Source organism: Aspergillus melleus (genome assembly GCF_016097325.1).
Source record: "Aspergillus melleus strain CBS 546.65 chromosome Unknown contig1, whole genome shotgun sequence".
NCBI lineage: Eukaryota > Fungi > Ascomycota > Eurotiomycetes > Eurotiales > Aspergillaceae > Aspergillus > Aspergillus melleus.
In genome coordinates, this window is record NW_025763370.1 from 1,040,473 (window position 1) to 1,055,325 (window position 14,853).

The following is a 14,853-nucleotide window of genomic DNA, read 5'->3' on the forward strand; positions in this document are numbered from 1 at the left end:
AGCCCAACGCATGCAAAAACAAAAACCTAGATCTTGGTATCTCTCGCTCAAAGAGGGTCTATCTCATTCAGATGGGGGAGGGGGAAAGAGATCAGAAAGGACAAGGGAAATGCACAGAAACACATGCGCCATCCATATCCACGCCACCGCACCGCCTTATACCACATTATGACCGAAATGGGGAGAGAACAAAAGGGGAAATGACATGACGACCCTGTATGAAGAAGGGAGAAACATGAAAGATAAACATAATGATAAGAAGGCAAACATGATGAGGAGCAAAGCAAGCAAGCAAGGGAAAAACAAAGGATAGGGTGAGCATGCGAAAAGGGAAAAGATAGGAAGGAAAAGGGAAAAGAAAAAAAAACCCTTAATACATAACAGTCACAAAGATTCCCCATCATTCACCTGTTCTCTTTGTTCTTTTTGTTCTTTTTCGTTGGAGGGGTTTTCTCATTTTGTTGCCAGTTCACACACAATTTGCGCCTGAAGACCCATTTTCGCCTAAGACCGTCCCATGCATATCGTAAGGTTGTCAAATATACCAAGCAAAATCAACAAAAAAGGGAAGGAGATGCTTTTTCGACTTTTTACAAAGCAACGCCGGGGGCGCCATCGGAGACGTTATCGGAGAGGTTGATGAGGAGCTGCGCGAGACAACGCTTCGTCGCGGCGTCGTCGCGGAGAACGGAAGAGAAGGTGGCGTCCCGCAGGGGTTCGGGGAGACACTGTCGCAAAGCTTCCCGCGCTCGGCTATTGTCACTGAGGCTGTAAGATGGTCAGAATCACTGATGAAGACCACATGAAAAAGCAAGAAAAAAACCCATACCGAAGAAAGCAGCGTACAACGTGCTTGAGCAACCGGACGGTTTGCTGCTCCACCAACTGAGTGACCATGTTGCTCAAAACGGTCCCCACGGCGTAAAACCTCTCGTATGTGGCGCAAATATAAGCCAAACCAATATCATCCAACAAAATCTTTTGTACAATGAAGATCGCCACCGTTTTGCTCAGCTCCGAGCCCGTCTCCATGATGCGAAGGCAGAGCGGGATGATCTCGGTGGTGAGGAGGAAGTTGATGACATCCGAGGAGTCGTTCTTAACCAACGCACCGATCACGCCCAAGGAGGTGAGTCGCAGGTATTCGAACGGACGGGATTTAGAGGTGGTATTAAGGAATGGGTAGAGGAAAAGTGGGATATGTGCTGATTCGGAAGAAAGGGTCGTCAGCTAGGTCACAGCGCGTAGTGCAGATTGAAACCGAGGACATACCATTCAAGAACAGCGTGCGAGTCTCATTATGAGAGGCAACGCATTGTAAAAGCGCCAGCGCGTTGCAGACTCGATTTGAAGCCGCGGCCGTCAACTGGGAGGGGTTTAGAAGGGGGTATACAGAGATGATCTCTTGGAGCAGAGCAGTCATGACACCTAAAAAAGCAACGCAAGTTAGCCAATCGCGTACACTCCCACAGCCATCTTCAAGGGACGAGGATCTCGACGGCGTCGCCGCGAGGGTGGTGGCCCATACCGAATGAATGCCAAATGACCAACGCCAACTCAGGCACCTGCTCTCTCTTCTTGCTAAGCTCCATGAGAGCTGCCTCTCTGCGGTTCGGGTCCAGAAGCTCGGCCACCCAGATGAAGACCTTGCGGTTCTCATCGCTGATCCCGCCATCCATCACCGACACCGCGCCCGGCATAGAAGCATCCCCACCTATCGCGCTGGCACCGGCGCCCTGTGCTGGATTCGCACCACTGGGGTTGGAGGCCATGGCAATGCGGTTGTAATGTTGTTGTTGAGCGGCAGCCGCGGCAGCCGCTGCGGCCTGGACTTGGGCATGCTGTTGGGCCACTATGGAATGTTGCTGCTGGGCCTGGTGGGGATGGTGCTGGGCTTGGTGATGTTGCTGTTGTTGCTGCTGCTGCTGCTGCTGCTGCTGTTGCTGTTGCTGCAACCAGGACGGATCAGCCTGAGGATATTGATGCTGATGGGAGAAGACGTGAGAGGTCTGCGTTTGGAGCATGACGGGCGGGCGAAGGACGGATCGTGGACTCGTAATCCTCAGGAGAGAATGGAGGGTCCCGAGCGACCGGGAGGAGATGAGAGAAAAATACGAAGTGGTAGAAGGGAAAGTGCGATAACTGTCAAGGACACGGTCCCGAGGTCAAGCACATGAATGACGGTGTTGTGGTCCGTGTGGGGGGTGGGATTGAGGAATGAATGGAATGAATAATGAATAATGGACGACGAATTGTGAAGGAGAGAGAGAGAGCGAAGAGGAAGTTCCGGGCTACGGGAGGCGGGGAGAGCGTAGTTCCGCATCCACTGCCGCGCTTTTCGCCTCCGACCGACCCTTCCTCTCTTTCCCTCTCTCTCGTCCCGTTCCTCCCATTCCTTGGATCAGTCCGCGCCATTGTCCTCCTCTCTCTGGACTCGTCGTGGATTGTCGTTCTCTCATTCGGAATGGTTCCCGTCGGATCCTTGGAACTCCGCTCCTATGGCTTCTCCAAGCTTGCCCTGCAGGCCGCACTAGGGGTCGCACGAGATGCTTCGGCATGTGCATGATTATCAAGATCCAGCATTTTATCGCTTTCTTGCGCTGGTCACAACAAACCCTTGATATACCAATGTTCTTTTGTTTTTCATTTCATATTGTTTCAAAGTAGTACCTGCATTTTCTATCTTGTCGGAGATCAATATACTCCGAACCTTGCACTCATTGCCAAACCACCCTCGATAGTAACATCCAATTCAATCGCGAATCGATTTCGGATATGTCGAATTATTGATCATAAGATTGGCTTTGTTTCGTGTCACGTATTTACGACGTTTTGTGTCTTTCGTTCAAATGATTCCCAGAAAAAAGAAAGGAAAAGGAAACTCAAGGGGCACGCGCGAACATTAACAACGGCCCTTAAGACATGGAAACATAACTCATTATACACATCAGATTTCGGAAACAGACAAAAAAACCAAAATCAACACGAGGAGCGAATCTTCATAATACATTCATCGTGCAACGTGCCAAATTAGCGCCATTTATGCATATTCTAACCTGGAATCGGCAGAATTTCAAACATCAAAGAAAAGAGGTCATCGGGGCTCGACATTGTCATTGGTCATTGGTCATTAAGTCATTGATCGAGCCCGTTGCGTCAAAGCTCATGATCGTCGTGAACGTGGTGGACGTGGGTATGATCGTCGAGAGCGCCGTGTCCGCCTATCCGAGCTTTCGCTACCTACAACGCAGTCAGTTAGCAAGTGTCGTCTGAAAGGAGAAGATGAGAAGAGAAGGCTGCACTTACTTGCGCTGGTGTTGGTGTAATAATCCGAGTACGTGTAGTAGCTGCTTGGATAGGTGTAGTCGCTCTTCTCGTCGTGGTCTCTGCGTCTCTTCAATCCTAGACACAGCGCAATCGCACCGAGGATGATACCGATGCTCGCCATGCTGCTCCATTTCGATTTCTTTTCACCAGTCGCGGGAGCCGAGGGCCGGGCTCCGAACCAGGTGCGTCCTTCGGGTCTGGCACCATGCGCATGCGAGTGATGGGAGTACCGATCTTCCACATACGTCGTTTCCTTTCTTCTTCTCCTTCCGAGACCCAGACATGCGAACAGAGATTCCAGTGCCCCGCGACAACACAAACAAGCCAACAGTAGCAACAGAAGGAAAGCACCGGCGATCGAACCGATCACAATACCCGCAATAGCTCCTCCGCTGAGTCCCCCATCGTCTGGGGCCTTGACCCCCACCATGGCTGCTCCGTCCGTGCCTACAGGGGTCTCGAATGCTTGCGTTGTTGTCGCGGAAGCGGTGGCGGTGACGGTACTGGCACTGGTGCCTCTCACGGGAGGCAGGGCTGTAGCGGTGGCCCAGATGGAAGAACTGCCCATGATACATTGGTCGTTGGAACAGACATAGGCAGCTCCGCAGCAGGTGTTGCCGCAAACCGTCTCGCCCAGGTCGGGCTTGCAACTGCCCGAGCCGCCACCCCCGGTTGTTGTTGGTTTCGGGGCCCGTGTTTTCCATGTTGAGGTGAAAGTCGAGGTGTCAGTCTCGGTGACGACCCATGTGGTGGTGTGGTATTCCCATCCGCCGCCGTCGCTGCCGCTGCCGCCGCCGTCTTCGCAGACCGCTTGGCCATTACTCGTACTGCATGTCTGGCTGCTGGTGCAGCAGACCTGACCGTAGTAGCCACAGGGGTTTTCGCAGCGCTTTTCCAAGCTGGCCTCGTCGAAATCTACCGGCGATGCCGCAGAGAGTTGAAGTTGAGCCGATAAGGTCAGTAACGAGATCGCCGATCGGAGTAGTCGGGAAGTATGCATGGCGGATGGCGATAAAATGCGACACGAAGTCCACGAGGTCGACTGGGAAGATTTCTACTGCGCTTCCCTTAATCCCCGAAACTCCTAACCCACGCACCACCTGCGACACTTTTATCTGTCGAGGACTTGAGGTAGCCCTGATCTAGTCCCTCGACAAGAACCTAGTCGCAAAGCAAGAAAATCAGGGTCTAGTAAACAAACTGTAGATATCTTTGTAATCAAACCAGATAAGATCGATGGAATGCAGAATTAGCATCCGACAGAAACGTAAAGAAAGAACGCAAGAGAGGAAAATAGTAGAGAAGGAAAGAATGGAGGGGGAGGAGGAGAAGGAATTGGTGGTGGTGAACAGTCCCGAGGGGGGGAAGCAGCGCATGGCCGGCATACAATCGATGCACGATCCCTCCCCAGCCTCCCGTCATACCCAACCTCCCCATTTTCCCGGCCATGGATTTGCATCAACTTCTCCGTTGGCGTTGGGTCTTCCTAAAATTAAGGATGAATTAGATTGACAAGAGCATTGTGGGCCAGTCTTTCCCAGCCTCTTCTTTTCTCTTTTTCTTCACGTCTAACTAAATCTCCTCAGACAATCTGGATGTACCCCGGTGTACCGATTGCTTACACTTACAGCCGGGACAACCCCTCCTTCCCTGACTCTGACTCTGACTGACTACTTCATCTCTCGACTAAAACTCAATTCAGTTAATCCATTTTGGACGAGGATTTCATCCTCCCCGCTTCTCTTTCTCTCTATCGGTCTTCTCGATCCCATCTTCGAAACATCTCGTCGACACGGGACAATCGAGACCCGACTAAGCCACAATCACGACCCAATTATCCCGCATGATCGGAGTCTACGGAGTAGTGTCGGTGTATCCAGAACTATCTGTACTCTGTGTACGGAGTAGTATGTACCTTACTCTAGGCTCTAGTCCCTGAAACCAAAACCTAATTGCCCAACCTGATTTGGCCGGATCAACCACGGAAGTGACTTGATGGCCACTTAGGTACATACATACCTACGTACCTACAACTTACTTGCGGAGTACTGTACTGATGACTTCACCTGCCTGACGTGGTCGGCTTACCTATCATGACTGCCCAGTCTCGGTCAAAAGTCTGACTTGGCGTTGGGCAATGGCATTGCATTGGTCCCTTCGCCTCCCCTAGGTGGGGTTTCAATGCCCTGCTCACTGGCCGGGGGGATGTAGGAACGGGCACCTAAAATTACCTTATGTAGAAATGTAGATACTGGAACCGGTTAGGTGCAAGTACCGGGGGTGGTTTTGGTCGGTCTGGGCTTCCAATCGGGCGTTGTTGGTTTCAGGGCCCGAGTTGAGTGCGGTGTGGGCGTTAATCTATTTGAATGTTGCCACTGGACAGGACTTTTAGATTGCACTGACGAGGCGATGTGTGATTATGCGGTGTGCTGACTGCAGGTTGAATACATGAACGGGGAACGAGTGCCTTAGGATGACTGGCCTATGATCAGCTCGTGTTCGATTTGTGATGGATTGATAGTTGCAAGAAACGTAAACTTTGGTTATTCATCTGCGAAATCTCCTATGTACAAAATTTGATAAACATAACAGCATTGATAGATTTACAGTCTTTCCATAGACCTCGAAACATAGCATCGTCATCGTTCAGTAACCCATTATCCATAAGCAAGGTTCAAGTTCAAGGCACAAATGTACACCCAATAATAGCAGAGAGTGAAACATGCGCCTCGGAAACGTAGGGAGAAGAAAAAAAAAAAAAAAGAGCAAACAGGAGTATCCCCACATCTTATATTCACTTGGAAAGAAAAGCGCTCAACCATCACACGAGCATCCCGGCCGCTCCAATGATCACGCCGAAGACGAGATCCTGCAGACTGGTGGTCCGTCCTGAACTGCCTCGGCTTTCATCATCGGTCTGAGTATGATACGTCTCACAGTATCCCAGGTTAAGACCATGACAGGCCTCTTGGCTCAGGCTGGAACAGGTCGAGACTGCGGACGGTTTCGAGCCACCCTCGCGAGTGACTCCGCCGCCGTCGCCACCCACCGTGACGGCGTAGCCCCCGCCCAGCTCTGATAGACATTTCGTATAGTCGTTCTCGCACCTGGAATAGTAGGATGAACACACGCCGGCATTCGAAAACGAGGTAGGAACGTAGATGAAAGGATAAGCACCGGGCATCGTTGAGCCGGTGATCGTAGCGTCATTCGGAGCGGTCGTCTGAGTCGCCGTTGCGGTTCTGGGAAATCGGAAGCTCGTGCTGGACGCTCCCCCGCCCCCAGACCCTCCTGTTAGACTCCCCGTACAGCTTGCTCCGGTCGGACAGCAGGCGATGTTATCGGCTTCGTCGCGAGCGCACTTGGAGCCCTGCCGGCAGCAAATGTCGTCTTTATCCATGTTTGTGCAGGCATTATACCCAGCCGGACAGTCGCCATCTCGCTTCAATAATCGCCGGAGGATGTCATATGCTCCTTGTCTGGATTCTGGCGTCTCCGGAGGGGAAAAGGGGAGGGTTTCTATCGATAAAACGGTCGAGGCGAGGAATGTGGCCGAGATCCACCCAGATAACTTCATCCTTAGCGGCCTGGGGCTATCGTCTGCCCGCCACGTTGTATATCAAGATACCAATATCAACCGGCGGATCAGGATTTCGATGAAATGATTCGGTTGAGCGTCGAATGCGTGGTTCGTCTCGAGCGTTGGGCCAAATGCGACAGGAGATCGAGACTGATCAACAAACTACTTAAAATGGCAAAAGTAAGTATAAGCGGGTGGGCGATCGCAAAAAGGACAGGGAACGAGATCAACGAGGAATAGTACTCACTGGTCGCTATAATCGTCACTTCCAAGAGGCACTCACGACAGATTTCGTCGGAAAGAATCCAGACCGGACAGGTGGATGATGTAGTTACGCACCGGTGCTGTGCTGCCAGCGCAATCTCCACCGGAATCCCTGCCACAGCAACGGAGCGTCGCCCGTGGTGGACCGCCATGCCCAACCACCCGCCCGTTTCTTAACTCCCATGCTTCCTGTAAGTGAGTCCATCGGACTCCGAGGGCGGAAGGATTTTTCTTTTCCCTTTCTGTTTCTTTCTTTTCAGTTTCTATATTTATTCCATCGTTGAACGTAAGCAATACGTCAATCAGATAAACCGGACAAAATCTGCTCTGTCCTGATGAGAGAGACACCTAGTACGGATACTCCGTACTGGCACTAGGTATCTAAAAACCCATTGAAGGCCTAGACAAGATTCAAATATGGGGTTAATTAGTGACTGGGCTGGTATACCGTCTGACGAAGTATATCGGGCATCTGTACTCACAGTCCAATGGTTGACTTTCCGTTTTCTGTCCGTCAAGGTTGCATTGGAACATGTGACTGAGGGGTCACTGTACTACCTCCTACTTCCCTTCTTGAGGGCCATGCTCGATCGCTGTTTGTTATCTCAATCTACCGCGAAACCCCTCAAGTCTGGTTAATATCACGGCTTTGGTTCTATAAAGTCTAGTCTTCACGTTGAAATGCCCTCGACGAGTTCCGCCCGTGATACAGGCCTCTTTCCAGGATAAAATGTCTGCGATCGATGACTCTATCCCGATGAAAATCCCCAGGGTGGATTTCTCTTCGTGGAACGACCACCATGACAAATCTACCCGGCTGCGAGTGGCACAAGAACTTGTCCAAGCTTGCCAAAGCGTCGGTTTTGTCTACATAGTAAACCATTCTCTGCCGGAATCGGTCCTGGACGAGGCCTTCTCATGGACTAAACGCCTCTTCGATTTGCCCGCGGAGGTGAAAATGAAAGCCCCTCATCCGGAAGGCTGGGCTGTTCATCGGGGGTACTCGCCTCCGGGGTTCGAAAAGGTCTCGCAGAACCTTAGCACCGGAGACGATGAGGAAACAAAGCGGAAGGCGAGGGAGATCCCAGATGTCAAGGTAGGTGATATTGTGGCAGTAGGTGAGGGATACGTGGCTCATTTCCTTCGATATAATAATGAGACTGCAGGAGGTCTATGATATCGGCAGTGATGAGAACACCGAGCAGCCCAACCAGTGGATTCCTGACGAACTGTTTCCTGGCTTCCGGGCCTTCATGAACAAGTTCTATTGGGAATGTAATAAGGTCGGCGACAGCGTACTCCGCGCCTTAGCCGTAGGCTTGAACTTGGACGACGAGTCCTATTTGGCTAAGCAGCACTCGGGGCATGAAAATCAGATTCGATTGCTTCATTATATGCCTATCCCCGCTGAAGAGCTGGAAAAGGGGCATGCCACTCGCTGCGGAGCACACACCGATTGGAGCTCGATTACGATGCTATTCCAAGATGACTGTGGAGGACTAGAGGTGGAAGACATCTCTCGACCGGGGACGTTCGTTCCCGTGGAACCTGTCAAAAACGCCATTGTCATGAATGTTGGGGATCTACTTCAGAGATGGAGTAATGGTAAGGCCCAGTTGCTCTTTTTGAGAGAGAACTGGCCATATCTAACCTTGATAGACCGACTTCGTTCGACCAACCACCGAGTCCGGCTCCCACCACTCGCTGACCGATTCGAGGGCCCCGATCGAATGACACGCGACCGATACTCGATTCCGTATTTTATGACGACTGATCGGGAGACCGTCATTGAGTGCATACCGTCTTGTACGAACGAGAATGAGCCCCCAAAGTACGACCCTATCAAGCAGGTAGATTACACCAGGATGCGAGCTTCTATGATGTATGAAAAGTGATATTTCCGTCCATTGGGCCAAAGTGGTATGGAGAGGGAAATGATAATTTGGCTTCGGTCTTACAACCAATATACTTCGTAACCAATAATCTCAGGAGTAAGAATTATTATCAGAGCTACTTCGTAGGTACTGTAGGCGCCGAGATCACAAGCCCTAAGCCCTACTTTCATATCCGTATCGGGTAGTCCGCCTCCGCGGACATCAGAGCCTACCAAGCTAAGTCGGCGATAAGTTGTCCATCCAGCTTCCTATCAGCATACCCTTTTCGAGCATCCACCCCGACGCGCAAACACCCTCTACTACACAGGCGAAGCTCAATCCCCAGTCTCCGAAAGCCCTCGAACGCGTTGAGAACAAGCGCTTCCCGAAACAAACTACTGCAAACCAGCCCCTCGCCGACCCCTCATCAACCCCCCATCTACGTGCCAAAATGTCCATCCCCAACGAAGCTTTGCAGAAGGTGAACTCCCCCGCTCCGGCCAAAAATAGCGGCGTCTACAGCCTTGTCTACAGCATGCTGACTTACCGTATGAACAGCTCCTCCAAGAGCTCGAGACCCGCATCGTCGCCTCCCAGCAGCAGATCGGCATCACTAAGGCGCAAATCACAACTAAGCAGAGAGATGTTCGGTTGCTGGAGTTGACGTCGAAGGAAATTAGCTCGCTGCCGAAGGAGACCCCCGTGTATGAGGGAGTGGGCAAGATGTGAGTCCCCCAAGACCCCCGCGGCAAGGGTGACTTCCCGGTGTCTGATTGGGATTGGAATCTAACCGTGACATAATGCTAGGTTCATGAGCGTCCCGATGGACACAGTCGATAAGCGCCTATCAACCGAGAGTACGGAGTTGAAGTCGGATATCTCGGGCCTGGAGAAGAAGCTGTCTTCGCTGGAAATGACGCATAAGAATGGTCGGGAGAACCTCGAGCGGATCCTGAAATCAGGCGATAGGGCCTGATTAGGTTCTCCGTGGCTGGTCAGTTTTTCTTTCTTAATTTGCATCTATTCATATCTACGCTTGGAGTTCTTGTGGTGATGATTCTGTTTTTCTTGGCTTGGCATCGCTGGTGAGGTCAGCGTGCGATAAAAGTCTATCCTGAAAAGGGGCTGAACAGGAAGATGTTGACGGTCGGATCTATTCTGGGGGGATCGAAATAGATTGGAGAATGGTTGGTTGAGGCTACTCAACGCCTGCCTGGGTGTGGATGGGCATGGGCCATGGAGTAGGTTGAGCGCTTGCTGCGTCGATGACTCCCCGCGGTGAATCTGGCAGGACCAGAGGAGTGGTCCCTATAGGGAGCCTCCATTGCGGCCGTTGAGTGGAGACAAGGATCCATCCCGTTCATACTGCCTGCACTATACTACCCTCTGGCATCTACGGCGAAATCCGATCTGTATGGCTCAGATCGAAGCGAAACCAGGCCCACCAGCTCTCCTAGATAGCACCTCGTTTCAATAAAACCATAAAATAGATTAAATTAATCTCCGTGGCGGTACCTGACTCGATCTTTCTTATTCCCCGAACCCAATCTATATGCAGGAGATGAAACAGGGCGAGACGCCAGAGCAGATCCAGCAACGAGAACGCTGCCTAAGGGGCAGCAAGTCATCTGTCAGGCAGCGAGGGTGGGTATGGCCGTCCGTCATGCAGCCCTGGAGGATGATCTGGCTGCCCAGCCCTTCCCTGTAGTAAGTAGTAACAGGACATACCTGAACTCACTTACCACAATTCTCGATCCAGGGAGGGAGATGCAGGTCACACCAGCCCGTCAGAAGATCTGTCGGCCATGTGAACGTGATGGCGATCAAGGTTTACTGGGTCTGCGGGATTAACCGCCTGAGTTCCCTGGGTTCCTAGGGTTTCCCGCGCAGGGGAACAGCTCTCAACCAACGGACGAAAACAAGACTCAAGAAACGTCGGATATCAGATCAAAGCACTGGTCCAGAGCCTCTTAAGGTCGAGTTTCGAATAACCGCTGGAGGAGCCGCAGGAACCGCGGGGTTTCTACTTTCTAGTACGGAGGGGTGCTAATAATAGTAGACAGGTCTTATGGTTTTACTACGGAGTAGTAGAAGTCGATACGAAGGTACCCAGATAGAATCGAAGATAAAGTTACCTACTTTCCCAGCCACCACGAGTCTCCCGTGTGTACTCCAGAGTCCTTGCAAAAGACGGCAAAGAGGCAAAAGGCAAAAGAGGCGGAAGGAAGAAAGTGCCAGCCCGATGATCAGGCTGACCCAATGATGCCCATCCAAGACGCCTTCGCCCGCCCGTAACAAATCACAGGAATCGCCCTTCCACCCCCACTTTCAGCTGAGGCTTTCTAGTTTCTTTCTCTTCTCTCATCTTTTCTCGTGTCTTCTCTTCTTTCCTCCTCCTCCTTCTTTCTTCTCTCCATCTCGGGATTCGTCGGACTCGTGCTTTTCCTTCATCTTCATACATCTCCCCTCCCCCCGTTCCTTGTCCGGGGTGCTTTTCATCCGGGGGAACTGCCCAGATTAACTCCTAGTAGTTAATTCCTGTCATTATCCTGCCGGGTCTTATTCCCACCTTACGTCACTGCTTCACCCCGCTTTAATCTTTCCCGCCTGAGCCTTTCCATCCCGATCGTCCGCATTTAAAATTGATTCATCCTGCGAACGGAGGCCATCCGAGAAACAAATCTATATAACATCCATCAGAACCAAGAAGGAGGAATATCTCTTGCTTTACCCTATCCCCCACAAAATCACCCGAGAACAAGAGATTAAACTGCAAGCGAGAAATCCCCTCTCCACAAACATCTCTTATCAGAATATGAGACGACACTACGCTCCGGTCACCGATTCCGAAACTGAATATTCAGAATCAGACGTCTCCATGGAGATTCCCCGCCAGAGAACGTCTTATCGGAGACGCTCCGTCTCCCGTCATCGTTTCAGCCCCGACCATAGCAACACCTACCTGAGTCCCGTGCTGCAGGACGTGCACGTCCATCGCTCCGCATCGACCGGCGGTCGACGACGCAATGAGCCCGAGCGCGTCAGCCAGCCTCCGGCCGTCATCGTCGACATCAAAAACGATTCCCGCAACAAGAGCTCCAACAGAAACCGGCGGCACCAGAACCAGCAACACCACCAGGAAAACTTCATCGATCCCTACGAGTCCGAAGACGACCACGTGCTGCGAAACCACCGCCGGCCCCGTGCCAGTACCAGCAGCATCTCGCGGGAGGCCTCGCCGCGCTACGATGCCGCGCTGCACCATCCTCGTGATTATGACATGCTGATTGATCAGCGTATGCTGGAGAGGAACGACGCTCGGCAGGACCTCGAGCTCCTGAGACAGCAGCAGGAGATTGAGCGTCTGGAGCGGGAGCTGGCGCGCAACCGTGACCCCCACCAAGAGACCCGTCTTCTGAAGGCAGAGGAGGACTGGTATGAGGATGAGATCAGCGATCGGCTACGGCGGCTCGAGCGATTCGAGAAGAAACAGCGCATGGATGAGGAGCAACGGCATGCGGAGCACCGTTATAAACTGCGCAAGTTCGAGGAATCGCAGCGGCGAGCGGCAGAGGATGAAGAAGTCCAGGCCAAGCTGCGTTTGGAAAAGCTGAAGGAACTCCAGCGTAAGATTGACGAGGAGGAAGAACGCGAGCGGGTCAAGAAGGAGATCCGGGATGAGGAGGCAAGATTGTTGATCGAAAAGCAGGAGAAGCAGCGCAAGGAGGCTATGATGAAGGCGGCCGCCGTCGAAGAATGGAAGCTGAACGAGGAACGCCGGTTGATCGCCGAGCGTGAGGAGAAGAGACGGCGAGATGAGGAGTTCAGACTTCGATTGAGAATGGAATTTGGATATACCGAGGAGGAGATTGAGGACTTCCTCAACAAGAAGAAGCACCCAGAGAAGGAGGAAAAGAAAAAGAAGAACAAAGACAAGGAGAAAGAGAAAGAGAAGGAAAAAGAAAAGGAGAAGGAGAAGGACGATGATAAGAGTGACCATGAGGGGAAGAAAGAAAAGGAAGTTGACCATCAACGGACCACTTGGATCAAGGTGCGACCTTCTCTACCAACGTCTACCCTTCTTCATACCATGTGTGACTGACATCGGCTTAGGTCCATCGCAAGCATCTTCTTCCGGATACTCTAATTGCTTATCGCCTGCCCTGGGACTGGGATGATGTAAGTCGTCCCGAATGAACATACACCACTAGGACAATGCTAACTGCTCGTCAACTGTAGCTGGACAGCAACTACATCATCATCAAGCAATGGATCAGCGAAGACTTCCAGGAAGAGCTCTTTGCCCATACCCGACGATTGCGCGAGGGTAAACTCGTTACCCAGACCTCAAACACTCTGACGGAGCTGAAGGTCAACGACAAGAAGAAGGACAAGATGTTCCTTGTCCGGAAGAAGAGCCCCAGCCGGCGTGCTTGGATCTTTACATGATCGAACATCGGCAATTGCCCTGCAACAAATTGATACCTCGCTACGTTTGTTTTCGGTTTTTTTCGCGGCTCACCTTGACGATTCTTATTTTGGTTTTTATATATGATCTCTTTTGGGTTTTTCTTTTTCTATTCCTTCTTCTTGACATGTCCTAAGATGTGATATGATATGTTGATATTTACTTTCTTGTCATGAGTTGGACATCTGATAACATAGCTTCATACGATAAACACGATACACACGATAATTTCATGACGAATTCTGGTTTTCAACAGTATCATAGCCTATTAGGCATATCATACAAACACGGTCACATGATTGAGGGCGTCGGTCGGGGAAGATGCACGTGCCCTAGCAGGTCAATCAAGGGTCCAAACTAGACTCTCAGGGCCGGGCATCCCTTGGGACCTATGCTGCCTGGTACAACAACCAGGATCTATCGTCAAACATAAATCCAACCCCCCACATTGCCAAAGTAGTTGCAAAGACGGCATTGAAACCCTATTCGTTAGTGTCTGCTCGTGTGGCTGAAACGATTCACTCGGTTTGTCAAAATGCCTGATCCGGCTGATCTCCCCAATGAGCTGTTCATCATGGTGCTGGATCTAGCCCTCCAAGGCGAGTCAGATTTCCAACGACTATGCGGTCTTTCCTTCCTTAACCGTTGCTGGCATGCAGTGGTTTTGGGTCGAATATACTCGAAATGGACGTTCAATGGGGCTAGACAGCCATTCATGACTCTCTGGAAATATCTACGAACAATGCGTCGCAATCCCAACCTAGCAGCCATGGTGGGGACATTGAATATCGGCAATTGGGGGTTCTTTGACCACGCCTATACTCCTGGTCGGGATAATGCACTTCCTTGGGAGGAAATAGAATTAGTCAAACGAGCCATTCACGATGCAGGCATCGGTCATCTTGAATCCAGTATCTTGGAAAGCCTAGCCAAGCGAGATCGTCGACCTCTGATGGCCCTCCTGTTGACTTCTCTGCCGAACCTTTCAACCCTATTTGCCCATGTGCCACGGTCTGATCCTGTCCTCTAGCTGGTACTTGAACAGGTCATCACTCGTCAGACAAACAAGAGCCTATCGCCAGCACTTCGTCATCTAAAAGAGGTATACCTAATTCAAGAAGTCCCCGTTCTTCCGCCTCTAATTGGGCAAGATTCCGACAACGATTCGGAAGATTTGGACGATGACCGTCGTGACGAGGAGCTACAGGCTCGTGGGAAGTCAAGCTCTCTGCGCTTCGATGGTCTATGGCCCATTTTGCATTTACAGAGCTTACAGAAACTTAGCCTGTATGATGTCGATCCAGATCATTCGAGCACCTTGCTAGGGCCTAGTGCCGGTG

At 51.4% G+C, this 14,853-nt stretch overlaps 8 protein-coding genes across 8 annotated transcripts; 5 read left to right on the forward strand and 3 right to left on the reverse strand.

Annotated features, from left to right (window-relative positions):
* Positions 1-590: 590 nt before the first annotated feature.
* On the reverse strand, positions 591-2,024 carry rcd1 (Rcd1-like cell differentiation family protein; the record flags this gene model as incomplete). The annotated part of the gene is made up of 4 exons (XM_046082046.1): positions 591-768; positions 830-1,205; positions 1,273-1,428; positions 1,529-2,024. The coding sequence occupies 4 exons, from the start codon at positions 2,022-2,024 to the stop codon at positions 591-593; spliced, it is 1,206 nt and encodes a 401-aa protein (XP_045938003.1).
* A 1,139-nt stretch (positions 2,025-3,163) lies between these two features.
* Positions 3,164-4,327, reverse strand: LDX57_000400 (uncharacterized protein; the record flags this gene model as incomplete). Its single annotated transcript, XM_046082047.1, has 2 exons — positions 3,164-3,240; positions 3,307-4,327. The coding sequence occupies 2 exons, from the start codon at positions 4,325-4,327 to the stop codon at positions 3,164-3,166; spliced, it is 1,098 nt and encodes a 365-aa protein (XP_045938004.1).
* Positions 4,328-6,148: 1,821 nt separating this feature from the next.
* On the reverse strand, positions 6,149-6,727 carry LDX57_000401 (uncharacterized protein; the record flags this gene model as incomplete). Its single annotated transcript, XM_046082048.1, has 1 exon — positions 6,149-6,727. One exon carries the CDS (start codon positions 6,725-6,727, stop codon positions 6,149-6,151), a length of 579 nt encoding a protein of 192 aa, XP_045938005.1.
* A 661-nt stretch (positions 6,728-7,388) lies between these two features.
* LDX57_000402 (isopenicillin N synthase family dioxygenase) lies at positions 7,389-9,121 on the forward strand. The gene is made up of 2 exons (XM_046082049.1): positions 7,389-8,267; positions 8,338-9,121. Exons 1-2 carry the CDS (start codon positions 7,902-7,904, stop codon positions 9,064-9,066), a joined length of 1,095 nt encoding a protein of 364 aa, XP_045938006.1. The 5' UTR covers positions 7,389-7,901; the 3' UTR covers positions 9,067-9,121.
* Positions 9,122-9,496: 375 nt separating this feature from the next.
* On the forward strand, positions 9,497-9,709 carry LDX57_000403 (uncharacterized protein; the record flags this gene model as incomplete). Its single annotated transcript, XM_046082050.1, has 1 exon — positions 9,497-9,709. One exon carries the CDS (start codon positions 9,497-9,499, stop codon positions 9,707-9,709), a length of 213 nt encoding a protein of 70 aa, XP_045938007.1.
* Positions 9,710-9,856: 147 nt separating this feature from the next.
* Positions 9,857-10,021, forward strand: LDX57_000404 (putative prefoldin subunit 1; the record flags this gene model as incomplete). The annotated part of the gene is made up of 1 exon (XM_046082051.1): positions 9,857-10,021. One exon carries the CDS (start codon positions 9,857-9,859, stop codon positions 10,019-10,021), a length of 165 nt encoding a protein of 54 aa, XP_045938008.1.
* A 1,839-nt stretch (positions 10,022-11,860) lies between these two features.
* Positions 11,861-13,494, forward strand: LDX57_000405 (uncharacterized protein; the record flags this gene model as incomplete). The annotated part of the gene is made up of 3 exons (XM_046082052.1): positions 11,861-13,096; positions 13,159-13,224; positions 13,285-13,494. 3 exons carry the CDS (start codon positions 11,861-11,863, stop codon positions 13,492-13,494), a joined length of 1,512 nt encoding a protein of 503 aa, XP_045938009.1.
* Positions 13,495-14,048: 554 nt separating this feature from the next.
* On the forward strand, positions 14,049-14,543 carry LDX57_000406 (uncharacterized protein; the record flags this gene model as incomplete). The annotated part of the gene is made up of 1 exon (XM_046082053.1): positions 14,049-14,543. The coding sequence occupies one exon, from the start codon at positions 14,049-14,051 to the stop codon at positions 14,541-14,543; it is 495 nt and encodes a 164-aa protein (XP_045938010.1).
* Positions 14,544-14,853: the final 310 nt, after the last annotated feature.